The 22,500-nt window shown below is 41.5% G+C and overlaps 1 protein-coding gene across 1 annotated transcript in view; it reads right to left on the reverse strand.

Annotated features, from left to right (window-relative positions):
- The window catches only part of LOC136846837 (DNA-directed RNA polymerase II subunit RPB1-like), a 49,530-nt gene that overhangs the window by 17,510 nt on the left and 9,520 nt on the right, over positions 1-22,500 (reverse strand). Inside the window, exon 2 of the mRNA XM_067118105.1 lies at positions 4,134-4,278. Within this exon, the coding sequence (XP_066974206.1) occupies positions 4,134-4,278 (145 nt within the window). The remainder of the gene's footprint in view (positions 1-4,133; positions 4,279-22,500) is intronic.

The following is a 22,500-nucleotide window of genomic DNA, read 5'->3' on the forward strand; positions in this document are numbered from 1 at the left end:
CAGGTAGCAACAATTTAAGTTAATTTAGCCTTGTGATTCTGACTTCGTGGGTACGGGAAAACGTAAAAAAAAGAGGAAAACAAAGGAGAATTTCATATGAGCATAGGGCTCTGGTTACTGAGGGAAATATTACGTAAAACACGTGGGCACATTTAAAGTAGTGTATTTACATAAATGACCTTAGTACGGGAAAGAGGAACTCAAGTAGATTACTATCCTGAAGGAGATTCCTACGGGATTGAATGAAACTTGGGGATTCCAGACACAGTCCGAGAAGCTTCCACGAAATAGAATCCCTCTGAAATGAGAGATATGCACATTATACGCCAGTAATGAAAATAGACAAAAGAATAATGAATTCGAAGCTGCACTGAGGGTGCCAAAGGAGTAATAAAGAATTAATACTGCCGATGCAAGAGGCGCACGGACATTAGACAAGGGAGATTTCTGGCTTTCTCCTTAAGAAAATATTACGAGACAAAAGCGTGACTGAAATGGGGCTCTTCCAGGGCACTTTACCTTAGCAGATTTTCGGAGGGCGCGTAGAAGGCGGTCCGTGGATGACTTGCGATTTCCGAGGGCGAGTTTCTTCCACGTGGTGAGATGCAAGGCTTCCGTAAAGGGGCAAGGCGATGGGGACTCCTCGAAACTCCAAGCAATGGCGTGTGGGCTCGAGGAATACGGGGGAATACGAAGGGGCACGAGGAAAAGTATACTTTGAAAGGGCCACGTGGTTAGGATGCAAGGGCATCGATGGGGCCAGGTGTTGAGGGACGTCTTCACAAGTTCACTCCATATCTTCCAGCCCGCGTGTGTCCTGAGACCTCGTGGGCTTTTGCTTTTATCCCCCCTATGGGGCAGGGGTGCGCCAACACAGATGCTTTGACTCATTGCACCTGCTGCCCGCAGGGGAGGTTTTGGCCTGTAGGAGAAACACCCAAGCCAGATTACTTTTGCCTCGAAGGAAAGATCTTTATCAAAAATGGGAGCGCCTTTAATCTTTTAAACCCTTGTTTTTAAGTCGATAGACAGATGGTCTATCGATCGGCCGGCTGGCAGTAAATGAACAACCAACAACAACAAAAAGGAGGGGGAGGCAATTTGCTAGCGAATTCTTGCTAATCATAATACCTCCCCATACAAGATGATGTACATACCTCCTTCGGGTGTACATCGATATTCAAGAATGAGCGGCAAATGCTTTACGTTACTCTACATTCTGCCTTGCAATGAACTTTACTCCTAAGGGTTTTATGAAGCTGTGACATTACTTTTAATAACACATTGGGACAATTTTCGTTAACAGAACGCAAAGTGATTTAAACACTTGCAAAGAATAATTACTTTAGATTTGGTTACCCACTGTAACTTTATAATGTGACTCGAACAATTGTGAATTAATTAAGATTATAGGACCACGTATATGAGGCTATGGCCAACAAATGAAAAGAAAGGTTATTGTTCAAGAATTAAAATACACGGTTACTTAATTTTAGATAAAATGCATGCGGTTAGTACAATCTGCCTTGAAGAGGCTGTGTAAATGAAAAACAGCGTTTATTTTTGTAAATGACATCCCCTTTTACACGATACTGTAATGACTATACATATTCGCATTGATAATTTATCTTCGTTTTAACGTGCTTTGCTCAGCTATCGTTCAACGCGAGTTGAGGGATGACCCACACACCGGGAATTTGACAGTCGTGTGCGGGCGAGAGTATTCATGAGGTTTTAATTCGCTAACCTTAAACTACGCTAATTTTATGCGTCCACTGCCTACTCAATGTTATGACGGGCGAGCAGACAAAAGATGTGGGGTCTTAGGACAAACAGAGATCTTGGAAGGAATGGAAGGGGAAAAGGGATAATAATAACAAAAGGAAAATTACCAAGACGTTACGAATTAAAACTTGACCGCATATGAAAGGCGGGACACGTCCCTCAGAGCTTACGAAAGGGGCATTTAAATCACAAGGGCAAGAGTTTATGACTCATGATTCATTAAAATAAAGATAACTAAATGACTAAAAGAAAGTAAATGATATTGGCAGAAGAGCTAAGGGAAAAAGAGTGAGGGTTTTATTGTGTTAGGGCGGGAATTTATTTTCCTTTTGCCTATAAATTACGGCCCGGACTATCACTTCAGTCCCAGGCGAGGAAAGTGCACCAAGGGCGCGACTCCTTCAGGAGGGCTGACACGCACGCCCGGTGCCAAGGTATGGGCGCAAAAGTGCCACTTCTCACTCTGTTATTCTTAATGATTTATACATTGTGTGGGGAATGGTATCCGTATTTAATTGCCTCTTGTGGGGATAATTTAAGGGAAGATTAATAGAAGGTGATAAGAGATAGAAGTTCCTGAGGAACGGAAGAAGATAGAGGAGGGCCTGACATCCCCTTCTGGATTAGGGGTGCCAAGACCTTCGAAAAATGAAATGGTGGCACAGGTGCCATGGGGAGCTCTAGAGCTCTTTGTAAATTACCTGGAAATGTCCCACGCCCATGGTAATTTCGCCTCGAGTCTTTCTTAATGGGACAGTCGTCCTCGGCCGGGGAAGCGGAGGGCCCGCGATCGGAGGGCGGCACGGAGTACCACCTGGGCCTGCTGATGCGACAGCTGACGCGGAGTGTTCCGTGCGGGTTCTACCATGATCCGTCGCGGCTCTTGTAGTTCATCGGCCAAGTGAGATATGGCAGAATCCTGACTTGCAATTGCGTCGGCGACGGGCTGAGGCAGAGAGGAGGCGGTCGGGGGTGGCGTGAGCGGCTCGCAGGTAACGATGACCAGCTCAGGCACGGGTTGCGAGGCCGCACCTGCAGGTGAGCTTCCGCGGTGGTCGAGAGGAACCGTCTCTCTGACCGGCGCTGGTAGCGGTGCCAGGCCGGGGAAGAGAGGGGTCCTGAGTTGGATCCCGTGAATGGAGATCGGCGTAGCGCTCTTGGTGCTGGCACTAGGGCAGAGTCAGGCGCTATCAGAGGTTTCTTGGGCTCGTCGGTCAGGACGGACGAAGCTTGCCCTGCTCGGGGCATGCAAGTGGCACCGGCAGGAATTTGGCATCTCCTGAAGGGAGATCTGATTGGGGCCTGGCACTTGGCACTGAGGCAGGGCCGGCACTGGAATTGGATCGGGGAACCGATCGAGGGGCCACTGTACATCGTACTCAGGTGGCACTGGTGGGGACTGCACGTCCTCCTGGTACCCAGGGGCGCCAGTCTTGGCTGAGGAGAAGCGGGGAGGATTACTCGCGCCAGCGGAATGATTCGGGAATGTGGACCCCTAGATTGTCGTGATTTCGGTGGGGACTGAAAGTCCTGTCCCAGGATGACGTCATAGCCTCCGGGAGATGGCTTGCTACTGCAAGATTGCAAATTTTGGATTGGTGAGGTCTTGTGACTCTCAATTGGACCGTAGGGAGTATCATTTTAAATTGATTTATTCCCTCGATCGTGACGAGTTTCGTCTATTGACGATAGCTCCGTGGGAACTCTGTCCCTCCGGATGAGGGAGATTTGTCGCCCGAGTCCTCGAAAGCAGTGACTGTGCCGGGCTCACTACCTCGTGGAGGGCCACGTATACAGGCCCTTCGGCGGGAGGGCCTAATGACTGGGGATCTGTGACGCCAAGGCGACGGTGGGAGTATTTGATTTATTATTGCGTGGGCATTTTGCCCATGCGGGAGAATGGCCATAGACCTTGCACGCCGTGCAAAAGGTCTGGCTAAAATCTTTCCGCGCTGCCCCTGTGAGGCGCAGGCGAGTTATTTGTCGGTTTTCCGGGAGAGAGAGGAGCTGGTTTCTTGTTCCGGCACTGTTCGGAGGAATGCCCGTTTTCTTGCAATAATGGCAAGTTAGGGGCTTGCCCGAGTTCCCATTTTTGTGGGAATTTGAACCTCCGAGGAGGGACGGGGATTTATCTTCCGCCCATGGATCCTTCTTGAGGTGGTGAGTTTCCCACATATCTGCTATTCGGCAACACTCGGTGAGTGTTGCTGGGGCTTTTCCACTATATGAGTGGCGAGGGCAGGAGGGGCGTAGCGCGGAAATGCTCGAATTTAAACCGCCTCAGTACCTCAGCGGTGTTAGTGGCCCTTCGAATCGAGCCATTTTGTCAACGCCGCTCCGAATGGTACCCTAATCGGACCAAGTCTGGCCTGCTTCTCTGGGCTGCTCTCCAACGTCTCCTCCACCGCTCGGTAATCTCGCATGCGCAGACTGCTTGGCGACGGCTTCCCAGTTTCCCGATCGTCTGGGAAGGGCGTGGTAGGCAACGAGGGCCTTTCCGCCGGGAATTTAGTGAGAACAAGGGAGAGTTCCGCGGGGAGAGATCGCAGCACTCCAGGACTCGTTCGGCCCTTTCAAGCCATACTTCAGGTTTCGGACTCCGTCCATTTTGGCATGAACGAGTGAGCTTGGCTGAGGGCACTCATTCCCGCGGCAGGGGGGGGGTGGCGTGCTGTCGTTCTAGCACCTGGAGCTCATGGGGTCGCGTTCTCTCTCTCTCTCATCTCACCTTCTTGGGCGATTCTGTCCTCTCTCTGCACGTTCTTTTCTCTCCCTCTCTTGCACGTTCTCTCTCCTTCTCCTTGTTCTTTGGGCAATTCTTGCTCTCTCTCTGCACGTTCTTTATCCTTCTCTCTTCAAAGCACGTTCTCTTGCTCTCTCTCCGCCTTGGCATCGTCCACTCGTTCTTGAACCCATGCTCTCAGATCTTGCTCCGATAGTCCCATGTCCTTCCCAGCGGACATGTAGAATTTGAAATCCTCGTTTTGTTGGGCTCTGGTATTAGCCATCTTGAAATAATGGGTATATGATATGTCTGAGAAGACTCAGGTTGTCTGAAAAGACTCAATTGCAGGAATCTGAAACACTCAATTGTTCAGACTGCAGGAGAATGGATCTGTCTGAATAAGACAGTTGATTAGTAAGTCTGAGGAGACTTTTTGTTAAAATTGGATGTGTCTTGAAAGACGTGGTTGTTCTTGGCGAACGAATTTAATATGTCTCTCGAAGACGTAGTTGGATTTTGTCACGCTCGGACTTGGCCGGCTGTAGCGTGAAGTTAAGGAGTTGTTCTAACGAACTAGAATGATCAGTCCGTAAGGGCTTAGATGTGTGAACTACACTATATAATGTCTCAAAGGACTTAATTTTGGGTTCCGCTGAGAAATTTTGGGAATTTTGTTGTATGAGTCTCTGAGGACTGAGAAATTCTCACGCATGCGGAAATGGAGAATTTTGTACGACGTCTCTGAGGACTGAATTTGGAGAAATTCCCAAAGCCACGTACGACGTAGAATTTTAGGAGTCTCTGAGGACTGGAATTTGGAGAAATTCTCACGCATTGTAGAATTTTAGGAGTCTCTGAGGACTGGAATTTGGAGAAATTCTCGCCACAATGCTGACGTGAGAATTTTAGGAGTCTCTGAGGACTGGAATTTGGAGAAATTCTCGCACGTGACGTAGAATTTTAGGAGTCTCTGAGGACTGGAATTTGGAGAAATTCTCGCCACGTGCAAATGTAGAATTTTAGGAGTCTCTGAGGACTGGAATTTGGAGGAATTCTCACACGCGCGACGTAGAATTTTAGAGTCACTTAGGACTGGAATGGAAATTTGTGGAATTTGGAGGAGAATTCTCGCCACGTGCGACGTAGAATTTTAGGAGTCACTTAGGACTTGAATTACGATTCGTCCCTTAGGACTTAGAAATTACTAACGGGAAACCCAAAGAAAAAATGTATGCTGGGAAATGAATGGGAAAAAAAATGCTACACACGCGGGCATGGGCGGGGGTGGGGTGCAGGTCGTTTGGCCAACACCGGAGGTATTTTTAGATTCTGGGTGAATGAACCCGGTATATTTATATACCGTCTGGGATTCCGGGAATTTCCGTCGTCTGAGAGGATAACAGTACAACGGCCTAGTAATTTTTCCCTATAAGCCGAGTTTAAATTTAAGCTTTCCTAACACCTAACTCGAATTTAACTACACTGGAGAGAATTTTCAGCAATGCAAGCTGACTTCGTCGTGTCCCACGTGGGAATTTATTCGCGCCTAAATAACAGTTCGCTAATTCGAAATGCGAAGTAAAATTTATCACAGAGGAATTTCTTTCGCACTATTCCTCGAAGCAAGAATATGGCAAGGATTTTAACACAGAGGAATTTCGCACTATTCCTCAAAGCAAAAGGATGGTTAGCACTGGTTATTTCCTAACTACCTATCCTGAAAGGCATGCATTAACGAATCTAATAATACGGCTGGTTCTTTTCTCTCAGTGATTACATGCGTCCCTATTTCTAATTCCTAGGAACAGTCACGATTGTAAAAAGGTTTTGCTAAGATTAACACATTACTTACGTGGAATTTTCTGGATCTGTGTGCTGGTTTTACACAAAAGGTTCTGTAATTGTCTCATGTACCCAGCTTAGCTTTGCTAATAGCTGATCTGGCAAGTTGCAAATGCAATAAAAGCAACACTAGGGAACTGCAACTGCAAAACGAGATCTATGGCCAGGTCGCCATTTTTACGTTTTTCCGTGGTTTTAGTTTGAAATATGCTCTGTGAGACAGGTAGCAACAATTTAAGGTAATTTAGCCTTGTGATTCTGACTTCGTGGGTACGGGAAAACGTAAAAAAAGAGGAAAACAAAGGAGAATTTCATATGAGCATAGGGCTCTGGTTACTGAGGGAAATATTACGTAAAACACGTGGGCACATTTAAAGTAGTGTATTTACATAAATGACATCAGTACGGGAAAGAGGAACTCAAGAGATTAATCCTGAAGGAGATTCCTCAGATTGAATGAAACTGGGGATTCCAGACACAGTCCGAGAAGCTTCCACGAAATAGGATCCTCTGAAATGAGAGATATGCACATTATACGCCAGTAATGAAAATAGACAAAAGAATAATGAATTCGAAGCTGCACTGAGGGTGCCAAAGGAGTAATAAAGAATTAATACTGCCGATGCAAGAGGCGCACGGACATTAGACAAGGGAGATTTCTGGCTTTCTCTTTAAGAAAATATTACGACAAAAGCGTGACTGAAATGGGGCTCTTCCAGGGCACTTTACCTTAGCAGATTTTCCGAGGGCGCCGAGAAGGCAGTCCGTGGATGACTTGTGATTTCGAGGACGAGTTTCTTCCACGTGGTGAGATGCAAGGCTTCCAAAGGGGCAAGGCGATGGGGACTCTCAAACCCAAGCAATGGCGTGTGGGCTCGAGGAATACGGTCGAAGGGCACGAGGAAAAGTATACTTTGGAAAGGGGCCACGTGGTTAGGATGCAAGGGCACGATGGGGCCAGGTGTTGAGGACGTCTTCACAAGTTCACTCCATATCTTCCAGCCCGCGTGTGTCCTGGGACCTCGTGGGCTTTTTGCCTTTATCCCCTCCTATGGGGCAGGGGTGTCCAACACAGATGCTTTGACTCATTGCACCTGCTGCCCGCAGGGGAGGTTTTGGCCTGTAGGAGAAACACCCAAGCCAGATTACTTTTGCCTCGAAGGAAAGATCTTTATCAAAAATGGAGCGCCTTTAATCTTTTAAACCCTTGTTTTTAAGTCGATAGACAGATGGTCTATCGATCGGCCGGCTGGCAGTAAATGAACAACCAACAACAACAAAGGAGGGGGGGAGGCAATTTGCTAGCGAATCTGTTAATCATAATAATATATATATATAGTGCACATGGAAAATATGTACAAGTATGTTTAAAAGTATATATAAACGATACTAAATGCCCATCATATACATGTGCCTATCAACTTATCATTAATTCACACTTTACAAACTTCAACACGAAATACATCCGCCATTTTCATCGACAAAAGAGTCCTATCAATTTATCAAAACGAAAAAACACAATAAATGTTTTCTTGTTTTAATTTCCAGAAAAACGCAAAATAGGAATCAGTCCTCACTTTATACATACATACGGCATTGCAATTCACCCATTAATCATTTATGACTTTTTATCATCCTTCAGTCGTATCATTCTCCCTTCTTTTTCCATTAGACTGTGCCATCCGTTTCCTCATTGATGTAATTTTTACCCTTTCAAGACTTTCTGTATTCTGTACAATTTTTTGCTAATCATGAACTTTTAATCTTCCTGATGAGAACTTCATGGCAAATCTAAACTAACCCAATGGTTCTTTAAACAAAAATGTCTCTCTGTAAATATAGATTTCCTTTCACAAGAGATTATCCAGGGGGTTAAACTTTCAGATCTGATGACTGAGAAACGTCGCTGAAAAAGTCACAGTTTTCAGGCATTTCAGAAATTTGTCATTGTGTCCGTTCACCTTCGATTCCACAGGGAAACTTAGAGAGAGAGAGAGAGAGAGAGAGAGAGAGAGAGAGAGAGAGAGAGAGAGAGAGAGAGAATGGTACCTATGCAAACTGTGTCTTGACAAATGGTCTGTTCCCTCTCCTGCCACGCCCTTGCTAATACATTTTAGAGGACAGATAAAATATTATTCATTTCACGAGCGCCATGGTATTATAAGATGTACAATGCATGTAAACTTGTATGTAAAAATGAATAGAATGTGTATGTATGTGAAATGTAAGAAGAATACAAAAACAGAAAGGAACAAACAAAGACACTGCTTTGTTACGTCACTAGATTGATGCCTTATTATTGGCTGACTAATTTAACGAACAGTACTCAGAGCATTAGTTTCTGTTATGATTTTGTCAGAAATGATTAAAAGTGATGGTGTGTATCTAGGAAACCTGTGTGATATATTTCGATTTAGTTTTGGTGTTTGGAGGCGAAATGGAGTGGCAAGAACATCCCTCTTGACAGAACTGAATTAATGACAAAACTTCCAGCCAACCTCAGAGGCTATTTTTTTTTTTTTTATAAGTCTATTTTTCTCCTCCAGCACGGAACCTTTCTTCCAGCTCTCTTTTACTACAGATGCTATTCCAAAGAGAAAAATCTAAGTCATTTCTCAGGCTTCCTCTGACGCCTGCCATGGGTACCATGTCTCCTAATTAAGGAGATGATGGTAAATGCTGGATCTGATAATTCATTCCGTCTTGTTATTCTCTTCTGGAATACTTAGCTTCTCAAGATTCCTTAATAATCCCTCTTTCTTATCCACCAGTTGATTGGAGCAGTAAGACAGCTGAATGCAGCTTTATAGGTGCATAGAGAAACCTTACAAGATCATTGTTATACTGGTTTGAAGCAAAATTGATTTGCTAGTTATAAACATTTTCCTTAAGTTTCTTTGCAACTGGAGATACACATTACTGAAATCTAATATTCTCTCCTCGTAGAGCGGGATCTTTAGAGTACAGCTGACGCAGTTGGTTTCACAAAACCTCCAGTCAAGAGACAGCTGTAGTGAACTGATTACAACACAAAGAAAGCAATTTTCATGGATCTGTTTCAAAAGTATAATTCAAAATGGCAGAGTCCCATTGCTAGAAACTTGGTTTTCCGCCTCCTCCAGCAGGAAGGCATTCAGCGCCATTGCGGCAAAGCTGCCAGAAGAAATTGAATTTGGAACACCAAACTGTTTGATCCGTTGGGCTCAGGCAATCTGTTCTCCTTTCCTCTTGTTCCATTTTCTGCAGATCCTAAAAGAGATGAGTCCTTTCCAGACTCTTACAGAAAATAAGAACCAAAAGCCCAGTTTAAGCTATTTTCGATGTAATTGTCTGAAACGGTTGGCTGAAAAGTCACCAAGATAATATAGACCAGCATGAAAAAGAGTCGCATTATATTACCTGTGTTGCTGTGGATTTGGGAACAATTTTTCTACTGTTGCAACATTTAATTTTGAAGTTTGTATTTGCACACAAAAATCGAGTGAAAATCTTCACAGTGAGATTAGTTCTCAAAGAAGTTCTAGACTCAGTGTTGTAGTCCTTTCTAAATAGCAGAGGTAGATGAAAATATTGCTATGAGAACAAAAGGGATGCTGATTAGTAGAAGCACACACACACACACACACACATATATATATATATATATATATATATATATATATATATATATATATATATATATATATATATAAACTTGTATTTCCCTTTGCTGGCAAGAGAAACTAGAGTTGATGTCTTTGTTTCCCTCATCGACCGCCAGAGGCCACCCCACCCGGTCCACCAGCACCATCGTATGTGACTATAATGTGAGGTAAATGGTGAGAGACAAGGTGACGGTGTCATTGGTTTGTGAACAGTGACTTTGAAATTTGAAATTGCCTTTACGTGACTGGTTCAGGAGGGGAGGAGGAAGTAATTAGGTCTTACTATTATTGTCATAGTATAGACTACAAAAAAATTTCAGAGCTTACCGTAAGTAAATGATAAGTAATTACGATAAGTAATTACTTTGTTAGTAACAGTTAACTGGCATGAAGTGATAGCCTAGGCCAATATGGGTACTTATATCAGGGAGAAGGCTACGCTATTAGAAGTGCAATTTGGTATTTTGAACCACAGAAACCTTTCCCTCTCAAGTTGATGAACCCAAGGCTTGCTCACTTGTATATCAGTGCAAGAAAAAACTACATGCACAAGTATGAGCATAAAGCAAATGATCAGATCCTTGATGATACATAGGCTGAAGATTTTGTTTGAATTAATTACATACATTATAATTGGTAGAATACACGTACTCTAAGAATTTAACCAAAAAAAATCAGGTGTTAAGAAATGACAACTGAAAAGAATACCAAAGATTAATTTTTCCTTTACTTCTTATGCCAAAAGAAAAGATACTTTTTATTTGCTTAATACATATTTGATTTATTATTTAGAAATACCAAAGAATCGACTAAATTTTCATTTTCTTCTTTTGCAAAAGATATTCTTTACTTGCTTATCACATACATTTAGTTTCTCTGGGAAAATATATTTTTCTCCACATTATTTTGCTATTAAAAATGAATAAAATTTAAACATATAAAAAAGTACTTTTATTCAAATCATCCTTGTTAAAAAGCATTTTGAACTTGGGATAAATGGTGCAATAACTCCAATATTTAGGCTGTATGGGGATATTTCATTCTGAATTCATTTAAATAAAAAAAAAATCATCATTTTTGGGGTAAGCTGAGCTGGAGGATGGCCGTAGGGAGAAGTAGGGGAAAATGAGCATGATTGGTAGGGGGAAATGAAATTTTAGAGTGGCAGCACTGGCAAGAGCCCTTCTTGGCATAAGGCCAGCTTCATCTTAAATAGAAACGACATAATCTAATCCATGGTGACCTGCCCTGCGCTTTGATCAAGTCCTATGTTCTAAGACAGAGCGTCTCTCTGAGAGAGAGAGAGAGAGAGAGAGAGAGAGAGAGAGAGAGAGAGACACTGCACTCTCACAATTCTTAAATAGACCAAAGAAAGAGAGAGAGAGAGAGAGAGAGAGAGAGAGAGAGAGAGAGAGAGAGAGAGAGAGAGAGAGAGAGTGCGCACGTTGCAATCTTCTTGTTCTGAAAGATTAAAATGAGTCTGAGAGAGAGATAAAAAAAAAAAAAACTGGCTATTTGCAGGACCTGACGAGAGGCAGCGTCACTGTAGCCAAAGCTTATCACCACAGCGCCAGAGACGAAAAGGAAGAGGCTGACCTCGTGCAACAGGTGAGAAAGACTCTCTACAAAAACCCTTACATATAAGGGGAAGAGGGCCGAGTTAGTTTAGCCTTTCAAACGAGGGGAAAGAAAGTGGCGCTTTCTCCTTCAGGCAGAGGGGAAAGAAAGTATGTCATCTCATGAAGCTTCTTTATCTCAAACCCAGAGAAAATAACTCTGCCTGAATTTGAGGGTCATCCGAAATTTCCTCAGGTCAAGGACTTTCTGGACTCTTTTTTTTTTACTGTGAAATCACCTGCATCAAGAGAATGGTTTTTCATTTTTTATCATGAAGGAGCACTGAGAAGGGCATAAAGAGCTTCTTTTTAAGAACACCCCTTCACAGATGAGGGACACGCCCCTTGAAAAAAGGAAGGTTGAAAAGATTTTGGGAAGACAGAAGACTTCTGAGAATTCTAAATTAAACCAGCTAAATAAAATAAAATTGAACAGAATAAACGATTTAGGCAAAAGGCCAAGCACTGGGACCTATGAGGTCATTCAGCGCTGCAAGGGTAATTGACAGTAAAAAGGTTTGAAAGGTGTAACAGGAGGAAAACCTCAAAGCAGTTGCACTATGAAACAATTATTAGGAGAAGGTGAAAAGTACGGGAGGAGAAAGAGCATATGAACAGAGGAGCAGTAAAAGGAATGAAAGGGGTTGCAGCTGAGGCCGAGGGGACGCTGCAAAGAACATAAGAATTGCCTGGTGCACTTAATCCAGCTGAGGGGAATTCCATCTCATTATACACACACTACACGTATATATATATATATATATATATATATATATATATATATATATATATATATATATATATATATATATATATATATATATATATATATATATACACATATATATATACATACATATATATATATATATATATATATATATATATATATATATATATATATATATATATATATATATATATATATATATATATCGAGCCAAAAAGACAACAAGTCCACCAACTCATCTGCATATAAATACAAAGAAATCAGACAAAGAGAGATCGCAAAGCGTCCCTTCAACATCCACTGGAAGCCGAAAGAAGAATCTGTTCGCTCTGGGGGAGAGCGTCCGAGGTAATGAAGCCCTACACAAGCAGCAAATGCTTGTGTGTGTGTGTGTGTGTGTGTCTGTAATGCACGCAAAGCACCATCAGCCATGAATGGATATGGCCTGACGCAGCTGATAATGAAGACCGAGAAGTGAAAGGAATTCGAAAGAGGGAGAAAGACACGCCCCTCTCCTGGCATATGAGAGAGAGAGAGAGAGAGAGAGAGAGAGAGAGAGAGAGAGAGAGAGAGTCTTACTTTGAAATTATATATCCACATCTAAAATTAAGTTAGAACACTTACAGTATCAACTTACTAAGACGTTAATTAGTCCAGTTGCCAATATCACTCATTAAAAATGGGCTCACCAATAACCACCTCTCCACCATCACTGACTGATTGCGAGTCTTCCTGGGATTAATAATGGTTCGATTCCAGTCACGATTCCAAACAAAAATGATTAAAATCACTTGTGCGAATTGAAGTTTATTGGTCATGGAGAATCTTTATGACTCAACCCACCACACTAACAGTCGTTATTTGCAGATCCATCTCTCTCTCTCTCCGTCAGAGTTTCATACATTTCAGTCTCTGGATCAAACTGATATTTCAAATCGCTGATGACGACGAGTTTAATGAATCGTGATAACATGAAAGCGAAATTTGATATTAATCGGTTGAAGTGTTCTTTAGAATGATTGACTTGTCAGAACTCGGAAGAGAAACCTGATGTCACAGCTGGAAAAAATCATGTTTCAATTTGCTCTAATTTATTCTAGAGCTAATCTGAATTTTGGGATATCACAAGTTCAGTCGATACAATTATTTCCCCCTTTAAGATTTTAAAAGGATTTATAGTTAGAACAACACAATTTCTATGGAAGAATAAAATCCATACACAGCTGTCTTGGAAAAAAAATATTACTTTTGCCTGAGGAAAACCAACACTGAAAAAATAATAATTTTATTTGTGGGACTTTTTATTTAAATTGATATATAGAGCACTTATGAAATAAAACAATCATTTCACCTTTGAAAAAACTTTATATAAATGCAGAAATAAAATTCAAATGAAGTCATTATAAAGGCTGATCATCTCAGAAACGAGATATCACAGCTGGAAAAAGTCTGATTCCAATTTACTCTGATGCTGAGGCTTCGGTGGAATGTTACTCTCGTGTTCATCTGAATTTTAAGTAAATCACAAGTTTAGTCAAATACAATTCGTCCCTAGTTTGACGAACTGGCGTAAGCCATTCTTTGCCCAGAATAAAGATTTTCACATCATTCAGAGCTTCTTCTTAGCTCAACTTTTGAGGAAGCTTGGTTTGTAAATAAGACAACACAGATATATAGCTGAAGTTTTGATATGTTACAGAATATCAAAAACTGAGACACTTTGGCGGGAAAACTCAACTAATTAGAAAAAAATGGCATACGCCAATTCGTCAAAACAGGGACGAATTATTTCCCTTTTATAATTTTCACAAGACGAAAAATTCACCTAATCCACCATAAGTCTGTCTTAACGACCAGTTTCCTTGTTTTTGTTAACAATTCCGCTCGTCTTTTGTTTTGTTCTTTGTTAGTATCTCTTCTTCTTCTCCTTCTGAGACGGAAAAGGAGCATTGTGCAAATTACAGATTCTCCAAAGCTCTTTAGAGTTTTGTTTTTAAATGTATTTGTACAGTTAATTAAAAATTTATTTCAAGTTATACACGAACACCTCCTGTATAATTTGGTGTATACTATATGTTGTCATGATAGAAGAAGAAAAAACTTCCATTAAAATTCCACGAATAAAAAGTTTATATATTTTTCGACTGACGCAAAAAAAAAAGGAAAAAAGTCACACAAAATCCTTCCACCTTTCCATAACAATATTTGGACTACTTTCAGTCTTTATGGCCACATAGCCTGGACTCCCAGATAAGAAGGACAAACACTAAGTCAAAACCTTTTTCCTCTACGCATGAGGAATTCCGCTTTCCTCCTCCAGGTTGAGGAAAACATTTCAAATCAATACGGAGGGACACAGAGGAGGACACGGCAAAATCGAAAGCGGTTTATGGGAAAGAAGGACGGTTTTGAGAAGAAGAGGAGGAGGAGGAGGAGGAGAGGAGGAGGAGGAGGAGGAGGACGACGACGACGACGACGACGACGACGACGACGACGACGACGACGACGACGACGACGACGAGGAGGAGGAGGAGGAGGAGGAGGAGGAGGAATGTAAAAATGTCTTGGCAATCCCTACCCCTAAAGAAAAACTAAATTAGCCTAAATCTCCGAAGCAAGAAACCCACCCAAAGACAATTGCCACATACTTCTTCAGGGATTCTCTGATAGCGGTAATGAGTCACGATAAGGCGTTGTGTATATACATACATTTATATATATATATATATATATATATATATATATATATATATATATATATATATATATATTATATATATATATATATATATATATATATATATATATATATATATATATATATATATATATATATATATATGTATTGTGTATATATATATACACATATATATATATATATATATATATATATATATATATATATATATATATATATATATAGATATATAGACAGACATAGACAGATAGACAGATTTAGATAGCAACAGGAACCTCACGAATACGTACAGTTTTCTTTCAATAAAACTAATGAAACATTTTTCAAGGTTTGCTGACAGAGACAAAAAGCTTCCAACATAATCTCTTTTAACTTAAGAGAGAGAGAGAGAGAGAGAAACGCTCCATATACTAAGGCATTATCAGCAATATCACCAAACTGCACGTGACAAATGTGTAAACAACCACATGAGAGGTGAAAAACCAGGTATACCTAGCCATGTATAAAACATTGTTTACACGTCTTCTTTCTTCTTCTTTTGTACTCCGAAGAAGTGTACGCAATACACGAAAGCGCTTGGTAATACTGGTCTCTTGATTTTCACCTCTCACGTGGTTGTTCAAAAGAATAAAATGCAACGCAAAAAGCGCTTTGACGTACCTGGTCTTTGATTTTCACCTCACGTGGTTGTTCTGTTTGCACGCAACTGACCTGAAAGCGCTTTGGTACCTGGTCTTTTCTTTTCACCTCTCAATAAAACATTGCCTAAAAGTTACGCATACACGAAAGTGCTTGGTACCTGGTCTTTGATTTTCACCTCTCACGTGGTTGTCTAAGAATAGTGACGCACACACGAAAGTTTCTGGTGCCTGGTCTTTGATTTTCACCTCTCACGTGGTTGTCTAAGGAGTGTACGCACACGAAAGCGCTTTGGTACCTGGTCTTTGATTTTCACCTCTCACGTGGTTGTCTAAAGTTTCGTAATCACGAAAGCCCAGGTACCTGGTCTTGATTTTCACACCTCACGTGGTTGTTCAAGAAGTGTACGAATACACGAAGCGCTTGGTACCTGGTCTTTTGATTTTCACCTCTCACGTATTGTAAAAGAAGTGTAAAATAATACATATAAGCGATTGGTACCTGGTCTTTGATTTTCACCTCTCACGAATATTGTCTAATAATGTACGCATACACGAAAGCGTTTGGTACCTGGTCTTTGATTTTCACCTCACGTGGTTGTCTTTACATACGCAATACACGAAAGCGCTTGGTACCTGGTCTTTGATTTTCACCTCTCACGTTGGTTGTCTAAGAAGTGTAAAATAATACACGGCGCTTGGTACCTGGTATTTGATTTTCACCTCACATGGTTGTCTAAATAATTAAGCACACACGAAAGCGCTTGGTACCTGGTCTTTGATTTTCACCTCTCACGTGGTTGTCTAAGAAAATATAAAGAAATACACGAAAGCGCTTTCATACCTGGTCTTTGATTTTCACCTCTCACGTGGTTGTCTAAGAATGTGTACGCATAAACACGAAAGCCGCTTGGTACCTGCTCTTTGATTTTCACCTCTCACGTGGTTGTCTAAGCGCTGGTACCTGGTCTTTGGATTTTCACCTCTCACGTGGTTGTCTAAGAAGTGTACGCAATGACACGTTTAAATCTTGGTGCCTGGTCTTTGATTTTCACCTCTCACGTGGTTGTCTAAGAAGTGTACGCAATACACGAAAGCGCTTGGTACCTGCTCTTTGATTTTCACCTCTCACGTGGTTGTCTAAGCGCTTGGTACCTGGTCTTTGATTTTCACCCCACTCTCACGTGGTTGTCTAAAGAAGTGTTGCACTCACAAAGCCGCTTTGGTGCCTGGTCTTTGATTTTCACCTCTCACGTGGTTGTCTAAGAAGTGTACGCAATACACGAAAGCGCTTGGTGCCTGGTCTTTGATTTTCACCTCTCACGTGGTTGTCTGAGAAGTGTACGCAATTTTAAAAGCGCTTCAGTGCCTGGTCTTTGATTTTCACCCTCACGTGGTTGTCTGAGAAGTGTCGCAATACACGTAAGCGCCTTGGTGCCTGGTCTTTGATTTTCACCTCTCACGTGGTTGTCTCTCTTTGTGTACGCAATACACGCAAAGCATTTGTGCCTGGTCTTTGATTTTCACCTCTCACGTGGTTGTCAAGAAGTGTACAAAACTACACGGCGCTATGTCCTGGTCTTTGATTTTCACCTCACGTGGTTGTCTAAAGTGTCACGCAAAACTACCTTCCAAGCGCTTTGGTGCCTGGTCTTGATTTTCACCTCTCACGTGGTTGTCTAAAATCTCTACGAATACACGAAAGCGCTTGGTGCCTGGTCTTTGATTTTCACCTCTCACGTGGTTGTCTCTCAAACGCAATACTACCTAAAAGCGCTTGGTGCCTGGTCTTTGATTTTCACCTCTCACGTGGTTGTTCTTTAGAAGTGTCGCACACACGGTGGAAGCGCTTTAAACCCTGGTCTTTGATTTTCACCTCTCACGTGGTTGTCTAAGAAGTGTACGCAATACACGAAAGCGCTTGGTGCCTGGTCTTTGATTTTCACCTCTCAATGTGGTTGTCTAGCTCAGTACGAATCTGACGAAAAAGCGCTTTGGTGCCTGGTCTTTGATTTTCACCTCTCACGTGGTTGTTCAAGAAGTGTACGCAAATATAACAAAGCGCTCAGGTGCCTGGTCTTTGATTTTCACCTCTCACGTGGTTGTCTAAGAAGTGTTTGTAATACCATGGAAAGCGCTTGGTGCCTGGTCTTTGATTTTCACCTCTCACGTGGTTGTTGAATGAAGTACGCAATATAATAGCTGGTGCCTGGTCTTTGATTTTCACCTCTCACGTGGTTGTCTAAGAAGTGTCGCAAAACACGAAAGCGCTTGGTGCCTGGTCTTTGATTTTCACCTCTCACGTGGTTGTTCAAGAATTAATAAGCAATACACGAAAGCGCTGTGCCTGGTCTCTGATTTTCACCTCTCAACGTGGTTGTCTAAGAAAACAGTGAAAATTTCGCAAATGCCGAAAAGCGCTTGGTGCCTGGTCTCTGATTTTCACCTCTCACGTGGTTGTCAAGAAGTGTACGCACATACGAAAGCGCTTGGTGCCTGGTCTTTGATTTTCACCACTAAAGTCTGAGAAGTGTTTCGCAATACAACGAATATCGCTAAATGCCTGGTCTTTGATTTTCACCTCTTTACGTGGTTGTCTGATTTGCACAATTTGTAAAACACGTAAAAAACCCTTGATGCCTGGTCTTGGATTTTCACCTCTTTTTGGTTGTCTGAGAATGTACGCATGCTCGAAAGCGCTGGTGCCTGGTCTTTGATTTTCACCTCTCACGTGGTTGTCTAAAGAAGTGTACGCAATACCAACACCACCTTCACAGCAAAGCGCTTTAACTGCCTGGTCTTTGATTTTCACTCTCACGTGGTTGTCTAAGAAGTGTTTTACACGAAAAAATATTGGTGCCTGGTCTTTGATTTTCACCTCTGTGGTTGTCTAAGAACTCGCAATGGACGAAAGCGCTTTGTGCCTGGTCTTTGATTTTCACCTCCACGTGGTTGTCTAAGAAGTGTACGCAATGACAAACCTGGTCTTTGAAAGTCTGCCCTGGTCTTTGATTTTCACCTCTCGTGGTTGTCTAAGAAGTGCTGCGCAACCTATTTTCATCGAAGCGCTTGGTGCCTGGTCTTTGATTTTCACCTCTCACGGTTGTCCCTATAAGAAGTGCTCTTTGATTTTCAAATACACGCGCTTGGTGCCTGGTCTTTGATTTTCACCTCTCACGTGGTTGTCTAAGAAGTGTCGCAACCTCTCACGACAGCGCTTGGTGCCTGGTCTTTGATTTTCACCTCTCACGTGGTTGTTGTCTAAGAAGTGGTACCTGCTTTGATTTTCACCTCACGTGGTTGTCAAAGCGCAGTGCCTGGTCTTCTGATTTTCACCTCTCACGTGGTTGTCTAAAAGATTTTTCACCTCTCAAATACAAAGTACGCAATACGATGCCTGGTCTTTGATTTTCACCTCTCTGCGTGGTTGTCTAAAGTACACCCTGGTCTTTGATTTTCACCTCTCTCTGGTTGTCTGTGCCTGGTCTTTGATTTTCACCTCACGTGGTTGTCTAAGAAGTGTCGCAATAATAAAAAGCGCTTTGCCTGGTCTTTGATTTTCACCTCTCACGTGGTTGTCTGAGGGGTGTAAATACAATTTTCACCTCTCCGTGGTTGTCTAAGCGCTTTCGCCTGGTCTTTGATTTTCACCTCTCAGTGGTTGTCTGTTGTGGTCTTTGATTTACCTCTCGTGGTTGTCTAAGTAAGTGTACGCAATTCACGAAATGCGCTTTGGTGCCTGGTCTGCCTGATTTTCACCTCTCATGTTGTTGTCTAAGAAGTGTACGTGGTCTTTGATTTTCACACGTGTTGTCCCTAAAGCGCTAGGTGCCTGGTCTCTGATTTTCACCTCTCACGTGGTTGTCTAAAGAAGTTATGAGCATAAACGAAAGCGCTTGGTGCCTGGTCTTTGATTTTCACCTCTCTCGTGGTTGTCTAAGAAGTGTGCCCTGGTCTTTTGATTTTCACGCAATTCACGATAGCGCTTGTGCCTGGTCTTTGATTTTCACCTCTCACGTGGTTGTCTAAAGAAGTGTCACAAAACAAAAAATATATTTTCTTTTAATGCCTGGTCTGGTTTGATTTTCACCTCTCACGTGGTTGTCTAAAGTGTCGCAAAAAAGTAAGTGGTCTTTGATTTTCACCTCAATGTTAGTCCACGAAAGCGCTCTCCGCGTGGTTGGCCCTAAGTGTACGGTGCCTGGTCTTTGATTTTCACCTCTCACGTGGTTGTCTAAGAAGTGTACGCAATACACGAAAGCGCTTGGTGCCTGGTCTTTTATTTTCACCTCTCACGTGCTTGTGCCTGGTCTTTGATTTTCACCTCTCCGTGACGTGAATGTGCAATACACGAAAGCGGCAGTGCCTGGTCTTTGATTTTCACCTCCTCACGTGGTTGTCTAAACGATGATCAATACACGAAAGCGCTGGTGCCTGGTCTCTGATTTTCACCTCTCACGTGGTTGTCTACTGCATCTGTTGCCATCTTTGATTTTCACCTCTCCGCAAAACTGTACGCAATACATGCCTGGTCTTTGATTTTCACCTCTCACGTGGTTGTCTAAGAAGTGTAAGCAATACACGAAAGCGCTTGGTGCCTGGTCTCTGATTTTCACCTCTCACGTGGTTGTCTAAGAAGTGTACACAATACACGAAAGCACTTGGTGCCTGGTCTCTGATTTTCACCTCTCACGTGGTTGTCTAAGAAGTGTACGCAATGCACACGAAAGCGCTTCTGGTGCCTGGTCTCTGATTTTCACCTCTCACGATGGTTGTCTCAGTGAAGTGTACGCAATACACGAAAGCGCTTCATTGCCTGGTCTCTGATTTTCACCTCTCACGTGGTTGTGTCTCTCAGTGTACGCAATACACGAAAAAACGGTTGTTTGGTGCCTGGTCTTTGATTTTTCACCTCTCACGTGGTTGTCTAAAAGTATAATCTCTGATACACTCAAAAAGCCGCTTGGTGCCTGGTCTTTGATTTTCACCTCTCACGGTTGTCTGTCTAAAGTGTCAGTGAATATACGAAAGCGCTTGGTGCCTGGTCTTTGATTTTCACCTCTCACGTGGTTGTCTAAGAAGTGTACGCAATACACGAAAGCGCTTGGTGCCTGGTCTTTGATTTTCACCTCTCACGTGGTTGTCTAAGAAGTGTACGCAATACACGAAAGCGCTTGGTGCCTGGTCTTTGATTTTCACCTCTCACGTGGTTGTCTAAGAAGTGTACGCAATACACGAAAGCGCTTGGTACCTGGTCTTTGATTTTCACCTCTCATGTGGTTTTCTACGTATACTACGGCATTAGACGAATCACCAACACATAATACAGAGCACTGATTACGAACGTCATTTGCAATTCAGACGAACTGAGACACAGCATAAAGGACGGTATGGAATTAATTCTGTTCCAGCGGAGTGCACGAGACGCTTTCAATTATAGAGTATTAGAGCGATAGAAAGGAATAGAAAGGACTATGTGGAAATTCCTTTTCCTTCACTATTTACTGCATAATTCCAATTAACTCTTCTCGAAGAGTTATTTGCCAATCTTGGGTTTTCAATAACGGAAATATTTATCTTTTGATATCTATAAATAAAATGAATTATAAAGGAACTGACAGGACTTCCATAAGTAGATGAGGTGTTTGTGGAAGTGTGCAAAACTATCTTCGTTCTTAAAAGGTGTTATTAGTTTTGGATGGGTTCCCCAGTCTGTTGCTTCTAGGAAATTGGGCTGATATGTATCGTTTATTTATTATCTCTCTGTAAAACAGGTAATTGAAATGAAAATCTCAGTCTAGCATATATATATATATATATATATATATATATATATATATATATATATATATATATATATATATATATATATATATATATATGTAAATCTATGGTGTCACTTTTAAGCAGACACATATGTAATTCTAATAGAACAATGCCCCTTAACTTCTCAATTCTTCTTTTTTGGATATGCTTGTAACTACAAACCTACAAGATCCAAGTGCAAGAAATTGAAGAGACTGTGATGACCATCACAGTCTCTTCAATTCTTGCGCTTGATCTTACGGCTTTGTAGTCACAGGCATATCAAAAAAAAAAGCGCAAAGCATTCGATGAATTTAAGAGGGCATTAATGGCTATTAGAATTACATATCTGTCAGTAAAAGTGACCAGTAGATTCTACTTTCTAAATATTTCAGCCTAAAAGCAATAAAAACAATTGCCCACTTGGCTACGATGGTGAGGATGGGTCTATTCCAGCTCTAATAAATATATCTGAAAACTACAGGTATATGTATGTACGAGAGGTAATAGATTTTTATCCTTCTCCTGGTCAGGTCGGCAACGTGACCTACTTGTGATTATGGTGACGCTGGGTTCGCTTCCCGCGACCGGCCATCACAGTCTCTTCAATTTCTTGTGCTTGGATCTTACGGCTTTGTAGTTACAAGCATAGCTAAAAAAGCGAAGAACTCGAGAAGTTAGGAGAGCATTGTGGCTATTAGAATTATATATATACATACATACATTATATATATATATATATATATATATATATATATATATATATATATATATATATAAATATATATATAAATCAAACACAAACACACACACACACACATATATATATATATATATATATATATATATATATATATATATATATATATATATATATATATATATATATATATATAAATCTGCTCTGTGTGTATATAATTAATATCCAATATATTATATATATTCGTGTATGTATATATATATGTATGTATATATATATATACATACATATATATATATATATATATATATATATAT

Source organism: Macrobrachium rosenbergii, chromosome 15 (assembly GCF_040412425.1).
Source record: "Macrobrachium rosenbergii isolate ZJJX-2024 chromosome 15, ASM4041242v1, whole genome shotgun sequence".
Classification (NCBI taxonomy): Eukaryota; Metazoa; Arthropoda; class Malacostraca; order Decapoda; family Palaemonidae; genus Macrobrachium; species Macrobrachium rosenbergii.